This window comes from Quercus lobata, chromosome 11, assembly GCF_001633185.2.
Source record: "Quercus lobata isolate SW786 chromosome 11, ValleyOak3.0 Primary Assembly, whole genome shotgun sequence".
Taxonomy (NCBI): Eukaryota; Viridiplantae; Streptophyta; class Magnoliopsida; order Fagales; family Fagaceae; genus Quercus; species Quercus lobata.
The window spans coordinates 1,308,999-1,332,872 of record NC_044914.1 but is presented as its reverse complement, the minus strand read 5'-3'; the positions used below and the strand labels follow the sequence as shown (position 1 = coordinate 1,332,872).

Genomic DNA, 23,874 nt, shown 5'->3' with positions numbered 1-23,874 from the left:
GGTTAAAAATTGCATTGGACCGTGGTCAAGGACTAGATTTATGTTGCCTTGCTTCCATGAATCACAGCTTTAGAATTACAAGAATTGTTTCCCACTTGTAATATTGTATTGATTAAAAAAAAAAAAATGGTTAAAGAATGAGGCCAATATCTTTGAGAAATTTATTTTTCAAATGAGAAAGTTTTGCTACAAACTTGATTGTAGCCAATAGTTATAACTCCACTTATATTTTTTATATTAGATGTGAATATTGATAAATCAACCATTGGAATTCATTTTCTTCTTATATCCTTCTTGCTAGTAAAATTTCCAAAAAATAAAAAATTAATAGTGATATCATCAATCAAATATTTAAATTTTAAGTTTTTGTTATCTAAAATTATGCATAAAAAATAAGTTTATGGATTGAATAGTAAATAACATCCAATTGACACAAAATTTGGCATGCGCATTAAGAATATAAAAAATATATAATCTAATGATTAGATTTTCAAAATATATAATCATATTAATGTTTTAAGTGAGAGTTATAATCACTAGTTACAACCATTTTTTTTTTTTTTTTTTGGGAAGAGTTACAACCAACTGAACCAAGTTTGTATACAAACTTTTTCCATTATCAAATTTGAGCGGTATTAATTTCACAATTTTTATCCACAAATTTAGCATCATAATCTTCCTTAGCAAAATCTTTGACAACATATATATCCAGAGAAATACAACAATGATTAGAAGTCTTTTTTATTATTCCATAAAGTTATTTGTAAAATATGTGGCTAAATAGTTATGGAATTTCATGCTTTGAGAAATTTTTCCATTAGAGTTATGAGTGTGGTTAATTTTTTTTTCTTTTTTTTTAAAAAGGATTTGATTGAATCACAAAGATGATAAAGTACCTCCAAATGTATCACTTTCAACCATTAAATTTAAGGGTAAATTTAATGGTATTTTTGACTCTTGCATCTCAAAATAGATTTTTTTACTTTCCAATAATGATTAAGAAAGTTAAATTACAAATTATATCGTTTAACTTTAACATGTTTCATTTTTTGTCCCTATAGAATTTTATTTTTTTCATTTCAATGGAATCCTTATTGATACCTCATTTTATACCAACTTATGATTTAGGTTTCTATATTTAATGTAGACATTCTAATTCTAGTTTGTACTGATCTATATCAGAGTTTTGTGATCCTATCTACAAAAAACCCCAATTTTTACCATAATAATTTTGGCTCGATGACAAGCCCAACTGTTCAGTTCCTAAGACTTAAAGCCCATTTCAAGCCCAATCCCTGATTTCCTAAAATTGCTAAAGGTAATAGGAAGCTGCTGTGATACTGTAATTTTTGTAAGGGAAATAAAGTAGAAAACCAATTAATGGAAAATTATTTACCCTGTTGAAAACTCCAATACCCTTTTGTAGAAGAATAATTTCGTGAAGACCTCTATTAGTTTGATCATATTTAACAATGATTATATTTTAATTGGGGTCACTGACTCTTTGTGTTACATTTGCCTGATAAATTGTAAAATAAATTACTGCAACTGCATCAGAAAAAATCTTGTTTTAAGATAAATCAAGTGATATAGGTAATTTTCATATTGCAGAGGGGGAAAAAATCCCACAAGAAATATAACACATAAAAACGATTTCAATTACTAATTTATTTAACAAAGTAAACAGTACTAAATGAGGAAATTGAACTCCCTAACCATAACACCCTAACCCTAACTACCAAACAAAACCACATAATTTATGACCCAAGACCCTTTTTTTTTTTTGAGAAAACCCAAGACCTAAAATTAAAAACTTAAATAAAAAATTTAGCACACAGCCTCCACAGCTAGTCTTTTGGGGACTCCACCACAATCTACTGTTCCAAATGTCTCTTCAGAAACCTCAATTGAGCAAGTGTTCTTACCAACACATGCCTACAAAATTAAAACAAAAATTTGGTTAATATTATATAAACTTCACATGAAAATGAATATATATATATATATATATATATAAAAGTAAAAGATAATAAAAATAAACATCTAAAAAATTTACATACATTTTGGAGGATAGACAATGCATCTTTTGTTGCTTCACAACTACCTTTCTGAAACGATCCACAGGTACCTTGTGGAGTACCAAAACTAGCAAATTTAATTGATGAAATTGGACGTTCATTGCATGACAATTCCAATGTATTATTACTCTCATATGCATTGCCACACACACTTCCAATTGTGATTGTTTGAAAATTGACAAATGATGGGTTACCACCAAATTCCTCAAACAATACCAATGTATTCTCATCATCTTTAATTAATGATCGTGGAACATGATACCTATAACCAAAAAAAATTACATGTTAAAATTTAGAAAGAAAAAAAAAATCAATTTTCAAAATCTCAAAATATAAAAATATAAAAATTATATATATATATATATATAAAATAAAAAATAAAAAATAAAAAATAAAAAAAAAACCTAAAATCTCTCACCATCTTTGTGTAGCTTGGCCACAATTGGTTAAACATTTTGAGCTACCATATGTACCACGATAATCACAAACTTCAACATCACAACCATCCGCATCGGCAAGATAGGTTGGCCAATATCGCCCAATATTAAAGCCATTAACCCAAGCAAAACCTTTACCCATTCCTTGTAAATCTAAAACTATTGGATCTGTGCCCAAAGGAGCTTTAAATGTGGCCTGAAAAAATATATATATATATATATATAAAAGTAAATAACTTGAATAATACAACAATAAAACAAGTAAATAGTAGTTTTTTTTTTGTTTTTTTATTGTACAATTACCTTGTACCAAGTAAAATTCCTATTGATGGGAAATTGTTGGGCTTGCCATTTCGAAGCTTGGTATGAATCCAAATCATAAACCTTATCTTCCAACCCATTCAATCCAACCTTGTAAGTCCATTTATATGAAGATAAATCTTTAATAATTGTCTCATCTCCTTTTTGTACTACCAATTGAACAGGTCCAGGAAGGCCAGTTTGTATCATATCAAACATTGGCCCATAATTCTGTTTACATTAAAATTATTAAATTAAATTAAACAAAGAGATGGTTTCTCAAAAAAAAAAAAAAAAATTAAACAAAGAGACACCAAAAATCAAACTTTAATCCATATAAAAAATTTATAAAATAAAAAATCAAACTTACTGCTAGACCGACAGTAACACTAAGCAACGCAATTTGATTTCTTCCTGGATTTAGTTGCACCTTTTGCTCAAATACAGAATTAGAAACTCCATACTTGGCCCATTCAGATCCTAATTTCAATAAAATTAAAATAAATAACCATTAAACTCGCAATTAAAAGTTGAAATATTAAAAATAGTTAAAGAATTGAATCACTTATTACCAATATATTTTCCATTTACATATGCATGAATGATTTGTCCGCTGCCATTTACTTTGAGGGACATTTCAAGACTCCAAATTGGATCATATTCTTTAATATCCACACTATTAATTTAAAAAAAAAAAAAAAAAAAAAAAAAAAAAAAAAAAAAAAATTAATAAAAAAATTGATTAATAAATGAAAAAATAAATAAATAAAAGTTAAGTCGTTTACCTTGTAATGTACCACAAATAATCACTAGTGTCATTAGTAGCAGCTTTTTGATCAATGAGTTGGTGTGCAGAAACATATCGTTTTCTTTGAAATATGGTATCCTTAAGAATCTCAGGCCTCCACGACCAACTAAGAGTTGCACCTTCATTCTCAGCTTTGTTTGCTGCCTTTACCATCACTGAAGTTTGAGTATTCACCTATAATATAATTATTATTCTATGTTAGTTAATCACAAATATTATTCTTTTACTATATCATAAACACTTTATAATAAATAAATAAAAGACAAGTATAGTATATATTATATATAAATTACCTTTGCTGTATTGTATACTTCATTTTTACAATCTGGAAGGATGGTAACAGACCAAGCTGGAACCATAAATTGATTCCCTTGAAAATTGATTGTAGCATCGGTGGTACTGTTTGCATTGCCCAAAAAACAACTTGAAGATTCATTGGTTGCATATATAGTGGCCTAATTCAGATATATAATATGTCAAATTTTTATACAAAAATACATATTTTTATAGAGCATTCATTAGCATGACTCATTTTTATATTGAATAAATAAAACGGTACTTGTGTCTTACCGAAACAGAATCATTAAAGTCAATGGTAGAAACATTCCCATGAGTAAGAGTCATCTCCATTGACTTCAAAACTGCATGCAATTGTTTCAAGTGCCCCCATTTTGGTTGATTTAAATTTCCTGTGATTTTGATAAATTAAGAATTATATAATTTATTTAAAACTATATATGTATAAAAATTGAAATCTTAATGTAAAATAAAATATATAATTACCATATTCATCAAGAGGAGCATCATAATCATATGAAGTGGTAATGTAGGGGCCACCAGCTGTGCGACCAAAATTAGTGCCACCATGGTACTAAAGAAAAACAACAATCATTTTCATCAGTTGATAGTTCATTAATTTGTAATAAATAAATGAACATATTCATTCGAAATTTCAAACTCAATAATTAATAATAAGTACTAACCATATAATAATTTTGAAGTGTGCCTCCATTTTGGAAAAATCTTGCTACAGCAAAAGCAACATCCTCAGCGGTTCTGTGTGGATCTTTGTCACCCCAACTCTTAAACCTATAATTAATTCATAAGAAAATTTTAAAAATATATTTTAATTAATCACATTAATACATGAAAATTATTATTATTATTTAACTAAATACATAGTATAATACTCACCAGCCAGTCCAATTCTCAGTCCAGATTTTGGGACTATTAGGATTATTTGGAGTGAATGAATCACAGTAGAATCCATTGCATGTATTGATCTAATAAATGACAAAGTTAATTAGTAAATTCTAAAACTACTATATAGTTATTTATAATATATAAAAAATACAATAAATACTACCATTGGTTGTGGGGCATCGCTTTGTTGACACATAACCCATGGAACTCCTATTTGAAGTGATTCAGCCATATTTGCACACCAATCAATGTATGCTTTTCCAGCATCCCCATAAGATGTCATTACATTTCCATATTCATTCTCAATCTAAATAAAATTAAAAATGAAAACAAATTTTAGTACAACAAATAATTGGATCACCGGAAGAGAAACCATAAGATGAATGGTAAATATTCATATCTCATGGAGAGAAAAACTAAAATAACTAAATTCAGATATATACCTGAGCAAGAATGATTGGACCTCCTTGTGATGCAAAAAGCTTCTCGTTTTTAACCATATTAACTATCATGGTTGTAAAATTTTGCATCTCATTCTATTTATTAAAAAAAAAAACATATATATTAGAAAGTACACACAAAATTAATCATAACAATAATCCAATAAGAATTATAGAAGTTACCATAAATACACTATTTGCAGTCCGGAGCTCAATACCAGGCATGTTATGCAACCAAACAGGTAACCCTCTAGGAAATTATTAAATCCATATTAGAAAATTTTAATTATCACAAGAATAATAAAAGATGTTATGACGTTAAAAAAAGAAAATTAAAATATACCCATAGTTCCATTCGCCACAAATGTAAGGGCCAATACGAAGAAAAACATAAAGTCCTTCATCTTGAATGGTTTTGAGAAACCTTATGAAATCAAGATTTCCAGAAAAATCATACTCGCGACGAGATGGCTCATGGGCATTCCAAAACACATAAGTCTCAATCATATCTAGTTCACCTTCTTTTGCTTTCTTTATTAGGTCGGGCCACATCTAAAAAGTCACAAATAAAGTAAATGTTAGAATCATAATCGGTAAAAAAAATTTTATAAAACAACCCAAAACTAAAAATTCACAAGGATATTACTAATGTTATTCATATCATATATGTATTAGCCATTCATGATAGTAAACAAAATAAAATAAAATAGTACCCCAGGAGTGCTTCGAGGGTAATGAATTGAGCCAGAAATCAAAACCCTACGTGCGCCGTCAATGGTGATTGCTCTTCCATCATGAGAAACCTCATAGGCAGAAGTGCAAAGAGCGAGGAGGAAAAAACAAAAGCAGATAGCAGAGAAATTTTTTTGTGAAGCAGCCATGTTGCTGTGAACGATTGACTGCTATGATTGATTCATGAATCACCTATTATATTTATAGTGGCCTAGGAGGAAAATCTTAACAGAAGAATCCTAGTGTAACTGATCTATTGTTATTATCCAATATCCATAATATTATCCAGCTAAGATATGATAAATAAATTTCCCCCTAAATCTCGTTTCAATTAAGTACGGTAACAAATTTTATAAGTTGATAAAAAAAAAATTTAATTTGTTTCAATCCACATTCTTCATCTAATCGTACTCTAACGTTTTCTCATATTGTCACCTAATTAATTGTCATGCATATATTTTAGGTTTTTTCGTTCACTATACCTTTTAGTTGATAGAGAGTTTAACTTAAACCCAAGCCTTCCACAACTCTCATATCGTACGTAAGTTATTTTTTTATTAAAAAAAGAAAAAAGAAAGAAAAAAAAAAGGAAGTTTAGTATGGTTACAAAGTTATCCCATAAAAGCTTTCTCAAAACAAAATAAAAAAGCTTATCCCGTAAAAAACTATAAATATACGTGAAGTTTGAAAACAAATTGATATCATCAACAATTAAGCTTTTGTAGTATTTTTAACAAAAAGAACCTCTTTAAATAAATCTTCTTAAAAAAAAAAACTTATTTAAATAAAATAAACATAAGTTGTTTTGTTATTATCAACTTATTTAAATAAAGTAACAATAAGTAGTTGTTTATATCAAATTCTTCTTTTTTGGATAAATAACAAACTAAGCTGCGAACATTAGTTTTAGATAAAGTAATAATAAGTATCAAATTTTTATGTTTTATGTTTTTTTTAATTTTTTTTATTATTGTTATTTTTTTAAAAAAATATGTATCCTACTTGGTTTGTGCCATACAAACCAGCCAAAATTACGTTTTGTTCGATCAATCTCATATTGCTCTCTCCTTTAGAATCGTTCTCAAATTGCTTTTTTTCTTTTTCTTTTTCTTTTTTTTAATATTCTCAAATTGCTCATAATATTAAGCCCTATGTATATCACTATATTCTACTTGAATTTGATCACAATTGAAATACTAATCCGCATCAAATACAACTTCCAAAACTAATTAGATAAAGCGTGAATACAAAAAATTCTAATTAAAATGAATTACAAGGACAGCTAATTTGATAAAACCTAAAACACCTAAACAAAAAAGAGAATACGCATAAAAGGGAGAAGATAATTTTATTACAATTGAAACACCATCTGCATCAAATAGATCTTCTAGGTATTAATGTTTTAGCTGTTATATATTTATTTATTTTTCAAACAAATTCTCTCTCTCGATTTGAAAACAAAAAATTAAACTTTCTCACTCCCTCTCCAAGAAGCGGTGTGACATGGAAGAAATCACCACCACTGCAGGCAAGTATTTTTTTTACACTTTACATGCACTTGATTGTCTTTCAAATATGCATACGGTTAATTTGGTCGTATATTTTATAATCATTTGCAAGATTAAAATGAAATCTATTATGAATTTATGCCTATCAAGATCTGTAGATTCAACCAACAAAAGACAAATAAACACTATTTTTGCAAACAAATCATATAAGCAATGAACAATTGAAGGTAACCAATAATGTCATACATTTATTTTGCACAGTAAATTTGTATCAATCTGCTTCAATTGTGTTCATTTATTTTATAATTAGTTTCCAAGTAAAATTAATCTTCTTGGTGAATACTTCAATAAACTAGGATACTAATGTTGTTACGAGAATTACCTAGCAAAATCCTTGAAGACATACCTAATATCAAGACTGAGTCTTCAAAATAAAATTGGATCAATTGATAAAAGTAAGCATACAAGGTCAGTAGTTTGGGAGGGTTATCGTAGCCTTGCAGATATGATGAAAAACTATATAATATCATATAAAAAGCCTTCAAATTTCAGAACGACAATTTTTGCATGATTACATGTTAATTATAGTAATTATATATATAAAATATTATCACAATTAATATTTTTATTTACAAATAATTAAAAATGTATTGTTTATTTTATGTAGTTTTGTACACTATTGAATTCCTAAAAAGAGGATTGCCCCATGCACATATTTTGATTTGGCTTCACAAATGAAGCAGTAGCTCAATTCATGATGCATGCATGGATCATGTGGTGTAGCAATTAAAAACTCATTATTCATTTCTTTATAATAATTATTTATTTTGTTGTTTTTATTCAAGTACAATATATATATTATAAGATTATAATAAAATCATGCCACAGGGGCCTTTAACTAGTATATATATATGTATATATTATTTAAAAAAAAAAATTGGATTGTTCTTCATTATTGAATTGAGGGTTTTCATATACTCTTTTATTTTAATTTTTTATTGGATTTTTTTTAGTTATTGAATTTAGAGGATGTTATGGTGATTGGTAAGGATTAAAGCAATATTTAGTGACATAAATATAGAATTAAGAATGCAGAGATATTAGTATATTACACTAGATGAAAATTTTGAGATGTATGCAATAATAATTCATTTAGCTAATTGTTTCTCAATAAAATTATATGTTTTATGTATTTATGATCATAATTTTATCACACACAAGGCATTAACTAATTGTACAATTGAAATATATATATAGATATATTCTTTTAACCAAATAATGGCCTCTTATTCTCTTTGGTAATACTAGCAAGAGTTAGAACGGCACAAATACATCATAAAGGAAGAAACAAAAGATATACTAACAAAATGTGAAACAATTCCAAAGTATTTGCATGTAAAGCCATTTATATGTATGCTATAAATAAGCCGAGTTTAAACTCATCACCAAATAAGATTATATGTTCAAACTTTGTTTATTTACATGTTGAATAAGCTCGAGCTTGTTTATGAGTTACTTGATTAACTTATTATTTTCCTATATATAGTAAACCCATGACTAAAAAATGTTTTACTCCTTCACAAATATATGAGGTTTTACTACATATAGATTGTTTATGTTATGAATAAACTACAAATAATAATTTTATATCGTATGAACTAATTAACAATCTTATAAAACTCGATTTCAAGTCTATATAAACATATTTTTAAACGATTATACAAATAATATATAGTATTATATATATAGTTAATTCGAGCCCTCATATTCATGAACATATTAATATGTTTGAGTTTGACTCATTTAATAATCAAGTCTAAAGTTGGGCTTGAGTTTGACTTGTTTACTAAATAAACAAACATAAATAAGCTTTTTCTTGAGCGAACTTGAGCTAGTGAAGGAGCCTAAATCAACCCCCTTCTTTCTTATATTTTTTCCAAAAAAGAAAGCAATACAAAGAGATTAGACTCTCAAATGACCTATTTTGATTGACACTGAAAACTCATCTAAAATGGAACCTAGTTTAAGCTATTAAACAAATTAGAACGGAAAAGTAAGAAAAATAACTAGTAGGGATATAAATGGAGTCTTTGTTCATTTACAGCCCTATTTATATGTTAATTAAAGATGACAGTTTATTTGCAATTCTAGACTTGCAAAATTTGAAAGAAAGAACATTTTATAATTAACATTTGAATAAAAAATTAAACTTTAGAATGATATTTTCGTATCAAATGGCCCTGACTTACTTTAACTTAATCTTCAACGAGGTGGTTGCTTTTTGTAGGATCTTCTTATTAATTATTAAGAATTCAAATGCAGCATCAAACAATTAACTTAAGCATCTTGGATTGTTGGAGAAAATTTTATATGTTGCAATGTAAAACAAAACATCACATAAACAAATGTTATCGTTGATCTTGTTAGATTTGATTGATTATAATAATCTGTCACTATCTAAGTTTGGAAATAGTTTAGAAGACCTGATGAAAGCCACACCTGTGACCTGGACAACGTACCTCTAGTCAAATGAAAGCTTTATTTTACCTTCTATTTTGCGAAACCAAAAAATAATAATTTTTTAATAAAATTAAACCTATTTAATAGAATGAAATTCAATGTATAATTTGTTTGTTCCAAAAATCTTACTTGCAATGAACTTTTTTTTCCCATGAATTTAAGTTGTATGAGACTTTGAATAATTTTTTTTAATGAATAAATAATTCTAGATTTTGATTCTTAGTAGTATAATTTTTTTTGAGAAGGTAGTAGTATAACTGTATAAGTTGATTGGTACCTTTCTCTTCCTTGACCACGGAGACTCCATAATTTTACTTAAAATTCTCCAAATAGGGCTACAATTTTTATTACGTTAGTCTTATAAATTGACGTATCTCCAATTAGAAAGAGACAATTCAAAATTCAGTTATAAGTGGTTGAAATCCACCAATTACATTCATTACCATATCAATTTGTAAGTGTTATATAATAAAACTTGTAATACCTTTAGTGATGGTACTCTCATCTTATAGCAGTATTGACATTATATCAATATTAACATTCAAAATTTTAGCAATAGCAGAATTGGTCAAAAGCTAAGTTGATCGAGAACATGGTTATTAGTATCCCAATCTGGATCTTAAGATGCTAACATCCTTACAACGTCCTAATAAGATCTTTACTGGGAGGAAATCCATGTGAAATGTTGATCTTGTAGTGATGCTAAAGATCCTATGCTATGAAAGAAAATTCAATTATCTTTTTCAGGTTGAACTTTAAAAATAAATTATATATATATATATAAAGATTTGCTTAACGGCCCTAGTTCAAATTGATTAAAAAATCATTAAAACAATGCAAAAAAAATAAAAAAATTCATGTCTCATGTCACCTTAAGGCCTTAACCTAATCAATAAAATCATAGAAGACAGAAGAGAAGAGAAGATAAGAGACTAGAGTGTAGTGAGCGAGTGAGAGCATGATGGCGCCATTTTGAGAGAAACTATTGACACCTACAATGGTTTCTTTTTTTTTGTAATTCTAATGTTGATTAGTTACTTAGTTGCCTAACATAGAAACTCACTAATTATACTTTTTCAACAAACACTCACTGATTATAGTTTCCCAATGTTAGAAAGATTATTTGATAAATCTTACTATCTTGGTAACCGTTTAATGGAATTGTTAGTTGTTTTGTGTTGTTTATGTGAGACATTAAGTATTGCTATTTGTTTTTTGTTGTTTATGTGAGACATTATGTATATTTGTGTGTTAGAATTTAGAATTTGGTACTTGTGAGTTGTAACTTTTGAACTTTGTTTATGTATTTGTAATTTGATACTTTTTCCTTTTATTAGTAATTTGTGTCAAAAAATTACTTTTTTTCAATTTTTCATTATGAATTATAATTATATGTATTTTTTAGTTTTTTTTTTTTTAATTAGAAAGTAGGATCTTATGATTCTCATGCCAATTCTATGATCCAATTCCCAAACCATCTCAGTTATCCTGTGTAGGATCTTGAACCTGATAACTTTGATCGAGAAAATGAAATCTAATCTTACTTAAATTAGACAAAATGTTCAGATGAAAATAATTAGAATTAAACTCGAATACTTAAAAAAAATATATTGATTAACAAGATACCCTAAAACCTTTATTGCTTAAAGAACAAGCAATTTATTTAATCATCCACCAATTATTGCCATAATTTATTGATGACATTGACAAATATAAGACTAATTCAGAGGCTGATTAGGTGTCTTATATTATCCCCCATATATATATATATATATATGGAATTTCATATAATAGTTATGAATTTCATATTTTAAGAAAGTCTGCCATTTCATCAAGTAAAAGTTACGGAATTTTATACTTTGAGAAACTCTGTCAGTTGATCAAATCCAAATATGTTAAATTTAGCTTCAATTTATTCTCCCAAAAAAAAAAAAAAATACTTCAATTTTTATAGAGATAGTATTAGGATAATCCAAGGCTTGACAATAATAATGGTACATATAATAATAGTTGTATATGGTGACATCATCATCTCTTTATCTTAGATTACATTACACGTTTACATCTCTGAAAACCACAAAAAAAATTTTATTGTGTTTTAGATAAATTTTGGCCGTGAACGGATGGGGCTTAGGATGAGTTTGGTTCAGCTTTTAGAAATTGAGCTTTTTGAAATAGTGGAGTTTTTAAAAAGTACTTTATGAAATTGGACTTTTTGTAAAAGTTGAGTGTTTGGTAAAAACTATTAAAAAGTGTTTTTTGAAAAAGCTGAATGTTTTGCTAAAATTAATAAAAGTGACGGTTTGAGTTGTAAATTACCAAAAATGACAATGTATATATACGGGGGTTTATTTCATACTTAAATCAACTACTTAGTAATACTTACTAAAAAAAAACTACTTAATAATAATAATAATTGTAGGGACACGATTTGCAGCCTAAACCCAAAATGTATGGGATCTTGGCCCAATGAGCCCAATACAATAAATTTATAAAGAGTGGGTCAAAGAACTAGGCCCTAGTGAGTTGAACAACAGGTAGTACTGAATTGAATGGCAATCAAACACAAATAAGAGATTTTGATATCAATGGACTTTCAGTCCGAGGAGGTCACACTTGTATATATTGATCACAATTAGATACAAAGACAATTTAGATTGCTACAGTCTTATTTCTCTATTTTTCCCGATCATTTTCTTATAAAGGGTCTCTCACATTATATAACTCCCTGTGGAACATCTTGATTCTACATTTGTTGATCATCTGAGCCTCCACTTGAGTATCTGTCCCATCAGATACCCTCTCTGGCTTTCTGTGAGTTGTGGTAACCAAGGTAACACTGTTCAGAGGTCTTCTCCACATAAATGCGGCCAGAAAAGTAGCTGCAATGCATTTAATGCGGTGACAGCAGCTTTTCCCTAGATATTTTTGCGTTTCCTTCCTTCTTGTATGTTCATGAGACATGTTCCTATCATTGTAGCTTCTTGGAGGGTCATTCTAATTACTGGAATACATATTTGAGTGCATAAACCACATCCGATGAGTAATTCCTCCTCGGACCACCTTCCATTTGTTCCTTACTCATGAGACTTTAAATTGGGATTCTAAATAACTATTTACCCCTCCTCGGACCATTCAACGTCCTCAGAAAAAATCTCAAGACCCAACATATTATTCTGGACATTTATCCCTACAATAATAATAATAACAACAATAATAATTTATTGTTAACTAAAATTTGTTTTAAAAATATTTTTACAATATTTTTACAACAAATCATACATGATAAGTTGTTACTGATTTTAATTTGTACACACCACTTAAATTATTTTTTCACTAGTATTAGGTAATAACAACCCACCACTTAAGATTTATTCTGAAAATATTGTAAAAATATTACAGTAGCATTTCTTAATTTTATTTTTTTATTCTTTATTTTATTTTTTTCTTTATCTCTTTTTCTTTCATCCGCACGTTTATTTATATATTTTTTTTATCTTTTTTTCTCCTCCACACATGTATTCTTTATTTCTCCCTATCTCCACTTTTGACTTTTCTTTATACTTTTCTTCTTCACCAGAACACACCAGAAGATACTTTTCAAAAAAAAAAAAAAAAAAAAAAGAACACACCAGAAGATCAAGCTTCTAGAATTTGTCCACTCTCATTCTAGAACATACCATTTCTTTTTTCTCTTTCTCTACTTTCCTCCACACATTCAGCCACATAGCCCACACCCACGCACTTCTTCATCTTGATCTTCACAGGTAATTTGGGAAGAAGACAAAGAAGAAAGAAGAAGAAGACAAAGAAGACCAGTCTGGATCGGTAAGAGAAACATTTACCTGCAGCAACACGGTTCGAATTGTGTAGCAGCACGGAGGAAAGTCTTGTTCTTGAATATGAGATGAGAGGAAGCCGTGACTTTCTAGCTACATACCTTGATTTATCAAAAGGCAAAATTGGGTTTTCAATCAAAATTGTTGGGCAATTTGGTAATTGAAGAGAGCTTCTCAACGGTAACATTTATCAACGCGCATTAGCTTTTACAAAAGCTCGCATGTGTTGTGTCAAAGCCACGATTTGTTCACATTTCAAAAAGCCACGTTTTAGAAAAAGCAAAATGTTTGTGTCTTACCAAACGGGCAGATAGAAAAAGTGATTTGAAAAAGCACTTTTTGCACTTCAAAAGTGCAAACAAACAGGCACTTAAGATTTATTTATCATCATACATATTTTAATTGGAGTTTTGAGTTAAACTTTCTGAATTTGCATATATTGTGTAAAACATAGAGTTTGAGTTTGAGTTTGATTAAATATCTAACTAATAATAATTTAAAAAAAAAAAAGGTTTGATTTACCAAGGTAATCATGTAACTCCAAATATATCATAAAAAAAATAATAATAATAAAAAAAGACCACCAAATATATCACTTTCAAGTTTCAGCTATTAATGAAAAATTAAGTAAAAGAAAAGAAGCCGATGTTTTTGAATCTTGACAGTAGAATATATATTTTTTAACCTTTTAAAAGTTAGCCCAAAAAAAGAGATTTGATTCACTAAAAGATAATAAGTACCTCCAAATATATCGTCAAAAAAATACCACCAAATATATCACTTTCAGCCATTAATGAAAAATTAAGTGAAAGAACCCGATTGATTCTTGACACCTAAAAAGTTTTTTTTTTTTTTTTTACCCTTTAAAAATAGAGTGTTTTGGCCGAATATTGCTAAATCCGGAGTTTATTTGCGTTATAGGTACTATTCCAAGTTATTTAAGGAAATGAGGAAAGAGAGTGAATTTCGGCAACAGTGTTGCCGAAATTCAACAAAAGTATGAGAGAGAAAAAGAAAAAGTGGGAGAGAGAAAATTTTGAATTACAGTAATCACATTACCGAAATTCCTGCTACCCATACCTGCTGACCGAAAACCAATTGTGGCAATGCCATTGCCAAAATAGGGGGAAAAAAATTTTGTGGCAATGCCATTGCCGAAAATGGGAGGAAAAAATAAATAAATAAATAATGGTTGTCGAATTCTGGGAAGGAATAAAAAAAATGCTACGTCCACAATATTTTTATAACATTTTCACAACAAATCATAGATGATTAGTTATTATTAGTTCAAATTTGAATTTAACACTGAGATTACTTTTTTAATCCAATAATAACAACCTGCCACTTAAAATTTGTTGTAAAAATATTGTAAAAATTGTGTGTACATATCATTTCTTAAAAAAAAAAAAAAAAGTGGAATGGATTTGTGGCAATGGCATTGCCGAAATAGGAGGGAATTTTTTTTTCCTCTCCTATTTCGGCAATGCCATTGCCATAAATACATTCCACTTTTTTTTTTTTTTAAGAAATGATATGTGCACACAATTTTTACAATATTTTTACAACAAATTTTAAGTGGCAGGTTGTTATTATTGGATTAAAAAAGTAATCTCAGTGTTAAATTCAAATTTGAACTAATAATAACTAATCACCTATGATTTGTTGTGAAAATGTTATAAAAATATTTTACATAAATAACAATATTTTATTGGTTGGAAGGTTAGTGAGAACCACGTCAGCAGTCCTCCTAGTATACCTAATAATTTCTGGTGAATTGCACCCTTGATCCCACCAAAAATTACTTAATGGCCTATTTGGAAAATAAAAAAAGGAGGGGGAATAGAGTAGAGGGAGGGAGAGTAATTCAATTACCTTGTTTTGAAGTTTTTTAGGGGAGGAGTTTAAGGGGGTTTCAACCACCTCTAACCCCTCATTTTTAATTCCTCCAAATTTGAGAGGTTTAGAGGGAGAGTAGAGTAAATAAATTATTGACTAGATAAATTTCCTAATTTACCATTTCTAAATTAATAATAAACCAATGTTGCAAGTCCATTTCAAATAAGGGTAAATTTGTCTATTTTAATCATTTCCTCTCATCTCCATCCTAATTTTTAAAACATCCAAACTAGAGGAAGGGCTAATTATTCTCTTCCCCCTTACTAATTTTAAAAACATCCAAACAAGGTAGAGGGGAACCATTCCCCTCTACTCTCCTCTACTCTCCTCCCTCTCTAAACTTCCAAATAGGCCATAAATAACTTGGTTTTTTAGTTAATTTGCCCCCTTCCCGATCTTAAAATTTGAACTTTCCTATTATTTTCTCTAATTTTTATGAATTTTATTTAATTTTTTTATTTTATATAATAATTAATGGATTTTTTTTATGTCGTAAAAGTAAAATAAAAATACTTCCTATCTTATCAATGCCTCTTAAGTTAAAGGGTTCAAAAACCTATAAAATGACAACAAGGGTTAGGGAAGTAAAAAAAAAAAATGGTCTAATATTTTAATCCTGAGGAGGGGAAAAGAACATTATTATTATATTTAAAGTGATAAAATAAAATAAAAAAGAAGCTCAAATCCTTAATGTAATAACTTATCACTCTCTAAGAAAATTTGTATATAAGTAATAAAATATAAGAATAATTATATAATGAAAACTCGAAAATGTGTTAAAACACAAGAGTTGTTTAAACCCCCAAATTAAAGATTACAGCTCAATTGATTTAAACTCCTAAAATTAATATTGTTTTAAGGTTAAACAAATAAAAATAATAATATTATCAATAAATGACACTTCAATTCTATTCTATTTTGTATGAAAATGTATAGGAAAATGAATAGAAAAAAAAATTATCTTTAAAGTTATAAGAAAATGATATACAAAATAGGTCAAATTTCTTAATTTAATAATTTGTCATCTTCGTAGAAAATTTGTTGTAAGGACACAATTCTCTAGCGGCCCAATAAGGATGTTGGGCTCGCGCATGAAAGATCCCTCACAATATGATTTGTAGAGAGTGGGCTTGAAAAGCTAGCCGTTGGTCACGGGGAGGTGCCCGGTCAAAGGATTTGGGCTTGAACGTTTAAGCCCTACAGCATCGCATCCTAGGGGATGGGCCTCCTCGGACTTGATCCGAGGACCACTGGGGTCTTACCCCGGTTACCCGACGATGAGTTTTTTCTGTAATCTCAGGTGTTGTTGAGATGTTCTCATCCAGATCCTCTCCCTTTCTTGGAGGTGGGATCGAGCGTCCTCTTCTAGGTTCACTTACTTTTTCTTTTATACTAGCTTACGTCCGCTGTCCTTCGTCCACGTGTAGGGCCGATCTTTTATTAGACTGATATTTGTCCCATCAGTCTAGTCCCAGAATTGTGGGGGATGGTTGATAAAGCTGAAGAATACAGCTCTTGTTAGGTGCAGAGCCTTATCTGGGAAGGGTAGTGTAGGGATAATTCTCCCCAGATATTTTAGATCTCCTTCCATATTTATCCCTTTATTATTATTATTATTATTATTATTATTATTATTATTATTATTATTATTATATTTTTTTACCCCTACCCTCAATGGGGCTTTGGGTCTGCCGAGGACGAAACTGTGCTTGGCTGCATCTCCGGGCCATTACTTTTTTTCGGCTTGGGCCTTTAGACTCCCCACGGGCAAGTGGACCTGGCCCATAAATTATTGGGCCCCACATTTGTATATAAGTAATAAAATATAAGAATAATTACATAATAAAATCCTCAATTTAATATTATTTTAAAGTTTCAAGTGCATATATGTCCACAATATATATTTTTTTAAATGTTACAATTTGGTCATTTGTTTAGGTTTATATTAATTAATATATTGGAATTTACATGAGTTATACCTCAATCTAGCAATAAATTTTGAATTAATAAAAAAATCACAAAATGGCAAAGTAATTTTCCAACTTAACCTCTACATTAGTGGAGAATATATTTGGTATCAAATGATACCGCTGACGTGGTATCATTCAAGGTTTTAAAAACTGATCCAACCAGTTGAGCCAGGAACTGGAGACTAGTCCAATTTGAAAAAATGCCTAAAACCAGTTAACAACTGAAAACCAGAAGCAAATCTGATTTTATCCTAGTCTAGTTTTTAAAACCATGGTATCATTTGATATAAAATATTTTTTCACATTAAAGGCGTGCTCCCAAGCCCATAGCAAGAGTGTGCCCACACTAGCAAATTGAAAGAAATCCATTCATATGACAAACCGTGTTAGTCACGTCTTAAAGGCACACAATTCTTAGGGCACATATTAATCATCTATTTTAGAAAAAAAAAATTATAGAAAATTGAAAAAGATGACAAAAAAGTATATCACTTTTTTCATTTTCCTATAAAAAGCTCACTAAAATAATTTACTAATGTATATCTTAAGCGCACATTAGTAAGACCGGATTGAAAAATTAAACCTATAATGGTAAAAGGAAATAAAAATTAAAAACTAAAGGATGTTATGCCAAAACAAATAAAAAGACCCTCCAAAAAATTAATAATGGAAGGTGTCAACATCTTGAAGTTGAACCCTACACACAACCCCATCAAAAATGACGCGGAGGTCTTTATCATTGGGTGAACTCGTCACTCGTCCAGCGTGGTAACTCAGTTCACGTGGTATTAATAGATCCAACCAATCAGAGGTTGACACCTGTGACTTCACACGGAAGTGGGCCCAGCACTGCTTGGTTATTATTGGAACGTGGGCCCCTGGTTTTGAAGATCGAGTTCTTAAAGCAACAATTCCGTGTGCTACCGCTTGTTTGTAAACCCAAAATGACTCTAATGCCCCTGCTTGAACAGTTCTATGTCAGTAATGTCCTTATTCACATTTCACATCACATAACTTCAATCACTTCGTCTGTCCCCACTCCCTAGGAATCACTGAAATTTAGAATACAATTTTAAAGACCGTAGTTTTACTTTTTTGGCTTCGTTCTTGGAAAGTTTTTATTAATAAAAGAGATGCTTTTGTCTGCATGCATTATTCACTATTGTTCAATGAAAATGATACTTTTGTATGATAGTGAGTTTGAATTAGAACACTACATAATATTTTTCTTAATAACTTTAACATAAATATCATGTGATGTAAATCATGTTCTTCGTGGTCGCAATTCTCCACTCCAAAAGAAAATCAAAAAATTAATCAAGAAGAAGTGATTATTACTAATTACTATTAAATATTTTCTTACTAACTTTAACATAAATATCATGTGATATGAATCATGTTCTTCGTGGTTGCGATTCTCCACTCCAAAAGAAAATCAAAAAAATAATTTAGAGAAGTGATTATTACTAATTACTATTAAGAAAGGAAAAAAGTACAAGGATAAGAACTACAACTTCGATTTTTTTTTGTTGGGTTTCAATTAACTTAATTTGTAAAAAAAAATTATTGTCAAATAAGAAATTAAAATTCAACCCCTACTTACACAAAAAATCGGTCTTGACTAAAACATATATTTACATAAGATTAAATTTAATTTATGGCCTCGACTAAAGCATTCACAATGGTTTCAACACCTTAAGTACCCAAAAAAAAAAAAAATTTGATCTACATCCAATAAGCTATATCTAATTTTTGTTAGCGTATAGTAGCAATTTATTATAGCACCAAGCTAAACATTAAAAACCATTTTTTATTCTATTTTATGTAGTGGTAAAAAAATAGAGTATAAAATGTATGATTCCATTATATATTGTGGTATACTAAAATAAATAAATAAATAAAAGTAAATTTTTAATGTGTTAAATGCTAAATTACTAGCAAACCAAACATACACAATTAGCAAAGTATGTAAGATATTATAATACCACTTATTTTGATGAAAACTGAAAATTTAATACTAAAAACACTATAGTAAAATAATTTTTAAACAATAAATAGTGTTGTGGGACCCATATCTACTGCTCATGCGCATTTTTTTCAAATTTAATTAGGTTGTGAATAGTATCATAGGACCCAATTAAAAATGTAAAATGCAAAATAATTTATAGACAAACACACTCATAGTATATGGTATAATAAAAAAATGTAACTTTTTAGTGTGGAGAGAGAGAGAGAGAGATTAAAGGGTATTTTAGTCATTAGGAAAGGCAAAAGCAACCTTTAGAGTACGGGACTGAGGAGTGGGTAGGCCTTAGCCACATCGCTTTCTATATTGACAAAACAAAACATGGGCAGGACTCCATTGTTTTCCAGTGGGCTCAGTGGTTTCAGTAATCATTGCTTCTCCACCTTCCCTAGATCTCTGCCACCTGCCCCTCCATCCAACGGTGCCTATTCACCCGGAATCTTTTTCACTCACAAAAACACGACCGTTGGGGCCACATCCCAACGCTTGGGTCCCAATCATTGGACATAGACATCTTATGAACATTGTCCCACTGATAGTGACCTTTACTAAAATCAACTATGGGAATCCTTCTTAATAATACTACTATACTTTAACAATATATTATTATATGTTGTGCACTTTATTATTATAATTAATTAAAGTCACATAATTACAAAACCAAACCATGGGCTTAGTCCAACCACTCCTATAATAAAATTTGGTAGCCTAATATTTATAAAGTCACCTATTATCATATCTCCCACACAAACATAATCTTTTTTTCATCTCTATCTCTTTTCTTGATACAAATCAAAAATTTTCCAATCATGATAAGCAAAAGACCTCGTCCCATGATCGGAAAGCTCTCTGAATTATTGGTTGCCGGCAACCGTGCCGGGTTTTCGGACATGGTCACGAGTCCTAGAGGTCCATTGGAGCTGAATTATAAGTTGCAATCACCTAGAGGTTTAAAGAACTATGACCTTGGTGGGGTTGGATTGGGTATTGTTGCTGCTCTTGAGAAGTCTAGGGAAGGTTGTGGACGTGAAATTTTGGCCAAATATGCTGTTGCCACTTCCAATTTGAACCGATCAAGTCCTATTCCAGTTGATTCTAGCAAAAGGACCAGTACTTGTGATAGGTATAGTAATAAAGGTTGTGAGGAACTACTTCAAGGCGATAATTGTGAGGAAGATTATACTTACGTGACTTGTCATGGCCAAGGCAAGTCCATAACTAGGGTGTTTTATGAGGAAGATGATTGTAGAACAAGTGGGCATCAAAGAAATGGTCTCCAAAGATGTAATAAACTCAGTGCTGTTACTGTTAAGGAATCGAGGCCAAGATACGAGGAAGATTTTTCACCGTACCCAACTTCATATTTTCTCAGTTCATGTCACTTGTGCGGGAAAAAACTCCATGGCAAAGACATATACATGTATAGGTACAAATTCAAACACTTTCTCATTCTTTTCTTAGTCAAAGTTTTGAAACTAAGGTCTTGTTATTGTTGTTGTTGTTGTTATATAGAGTTTGTGAATGAATTATGAGACTAAGAATTGGTGTTTATGTATGATATTTGCAGAGGAGAGAAAGCATTTTGTAGCCCGGAGTGTCGGTCAAGGCAAATAATGATGGACGAGAGAAAAGAACAACAGTGCAGATCAGAAGCACCAAGATCTGCAGACGTTTCAAGTTCATCATACACAAGAGGCCAAATTTTCTTAACTGGGATCGTAGCAATTTAGCTTTTTTGGCCAAAACAAAGATGACCACACACCAAAATCAGTGGTGGTCATGACCCAGATGCATGGTGATAAACAGTCCTAGAGTATATGTATATACAATATACGGCTATTATATACATACGAGAGTTAATCAGATTATTGTTGGGATGGGAATTAAGGATGAAGGAAATATATTTTTGATATGATGCAAGTATAGAGAGCATATATATATATATATATATATATATATGTATATGCTTTGATGATGAGAATCGTATACTTTGAATGAAAAGGGAACCCACGAAAGAACTACCAACTTTGATGCGGAATTCTTCTTCTCTCTTTTCCTTTCTTTTATGCTGGTAGTATATGAATAATAAGTGGATTAATCTCGACTATGAACATGGTTAACGAAATCGATAGACGAACAAAACACCACACCCTTTTTACTTTGAAATTCGAATCAAAAGTTTTGATTGAGTTCTAGCAAAAGATAACCATCTGACCACCGCTCACGTTAGGCAAGTTGGTACTTCCCCAAAGCCTTAAAGGCTTGACGGATTTATGGACACGGGTTCAAGTGGTTCCAATATGAGGATGCATACATTTAAAACACCTTGTATTTTCTTCTAGAGTGGAGAGAGGCGGAACCGTGGATAGTGTTGATTGTCAAAAATTTTAAAAAAAATAAAAAATAAAAGAAGATAATTATCAGTGTGATTTTTTTTTTTTTTTAATACAAGAAAATTGATGGAAATAAATGCTTGTAACTCGAGAAGTAGTACAATTTTTTTTTTTTTCCTTTTTTTTTGTGTGTTAATAAGTGGGAGAAGAGACTAGAATCTAAATTCTCACATTTCCACTAAGTTATAACTTATAAGTCAGTTGATTTAGACGACTTCAAATATATTGCATACTATTATTTTTTTTCTTGATATCTTGACTATAATCACCTACTCGTTGTCATAGTCATGTTATCTCATCGTTTTTATTACTTGTGTAATGATTAAATGCAATCCATTGAGAATTTATGAACACTCTTTGGAACACCCAAGAGCCCGTTGGTACGTGTGTTTAAACAACAGTTTTCAGTTTTTTTGGAAATATATGTGAGTGAAAAAGTGTATAGAAATGTTTAAAAACTGAAAACATGTGTTTAAAATCATTTACCAAACAGGGCCCAAAAGTCAAAAATTCATCATTGGAAAGCTACTCATCTTTAATTATAAAGTCATTCTCGGATCATCCAAGACGGAACTCTCGCAATTTTACTTTTTAGATCCTTACTCCAATTCAATATTGCACTTTATATGACTTCCTTTCTTTACATTTCTTTTTAAACTTGCAACAAGTAATATATATGTTATTACACTAAAGAAAGAGTAATGCTTGGGGAATTATATTATCCTATCATTACTCTTAAAAAAAAGTAACAACACAATATCGTGCGATTAATTTTCTTTTTTTTTTTTTTTAAGAGAGAATCAACCGTACCATTGATTATTGATATGACGATCATGAATTGAAAGAAGCTTTTCCTAATTGTCATCATGATGCAAAAATGGGATAATATCTTAGGTATCTCTCCCATATAACTGTTGGTTTCATTAATTAAATTCATGGTGGGATTCATAATAATTGTGGGTTTCATTAATTAAATTCATGATAAGATTCATAATTCATGTGAGATGAGAACAGTATGTCCAGAATATTCTATAATTTTCCTAGCTTCATAACCAAAATTCAAGCTTTTTTTTTTCCCATAATCATCTTTATTAAGCAGAAGGGTCAAGAGGACCACAGAGCCCAACCTCTTCACGCCCTTGTAGAAAATACATGTATGCCGCATGATGAAACCTAGGGTTGATCAAGCCCGCTTGGGCCTCACCTAATTAACATGTTCGACCTAGAATAATCTTATAGAACTGGACGATCAAGGCCGAGTGATCTCTCTCTATCTCTCACTCGATAATGACAAAGCAGTGAAGCAGTGTGTGGGGGAGCCACTAAAAAAAAAAAAAAAAAAACCCTTACAACCATATACTTCCCATAAGCCCCTACAACCACATCTCTCTATAAAAGGAAGATCATTTGGTTTAGGAACTCTCTGAGAACTCTCTGACTTTCTTGAGGGCTCTGACTCGCCCAAGGATACCCTACCGAGGACTCTCTCCTCTCGTCCATCTCCATCTCTCTCTCTCTCTCTCTCTCTCTCTCTCTCTCTCTCTCTATTTGACCCTAATCTCCTCATGCTTTTCACATTGTACCTAGCTTCAACAGAGCCTCCTTCAATCAATAAATTCCTTGTAGGATTGTCAATTGAACCAGATTTGGACCCACTAAACGCCGTACAAAACAATATATAATCTGTAAATCTGTAATCGTAATCTTATCTTAAGACTTCTGGC

General features: G+C 30.1%; 2 protein-coding genes across 2 annotated transcripts; one reads left to right on the top strand and one right to left on the bottom strand.

Annotated features, from left to right (window-relative positions):
* Positions 1–1,630: 1,630 nt before the first annotated feature.
* On the bottom strand, positions 1,631–6,159 carry LOC115967881 (beta-galactosidase 15-like). Its single transcript, XM_031087032.1, has 17 exons — positions 5,980–6,159; positions 5,610–5,818; positions 5,450–5,516; positions 5,270–5,362; positions 4,990–5,133; positions 4,818–4,906; positions 4,607–4,712; positions 4,407–4,494; positions 4,194–4,312; positions 3,917–4,078; positions 3,601–3,797; positions 3,388–3,491; positions 3,186–3,295; positions 2,819–3,046; positions 2,497–2,711; positions 2,061–2,340; positions 1,631–1,935 (listed from the first exon to the last, which is right to left on the bottom strand). The coding sequence occupies exons 1-17, from the start codon at positions 6,145–6,147 to the stop codon at positions 1,828–1,830; spliced, it is 2,487 nt and encodes an 828-aa protein (XP_030942892.1). The 5' UTR covers positions 6,148–6,159; the 3' UTR covers positions 1,631–1,827.
* A 14,262-nt stretch (positions 6,160–20,421) lies between these two features.
* LOC115967507 (FCS-Like Zinc finger 13) lies at positions 20,422–21,669 on the top strand. The gene is made up of 2 exons (XM_031086617.1): positions 20,422–21,183; positions 21,325–21,669. Exons 1-2 carry the CDS (start codon positions 20,567–20,569, stop codon positions 21,485–21,487), a joined length of 780 nt encoding a protein of 259 aa, XP_030942477.1. The 5' UTR covers positions 20,422–20,566; the 3' UTR covers positions 21,488–21,669.
* Positions 21,670–23,874: the final 2,205 nt, after the last annotated feature.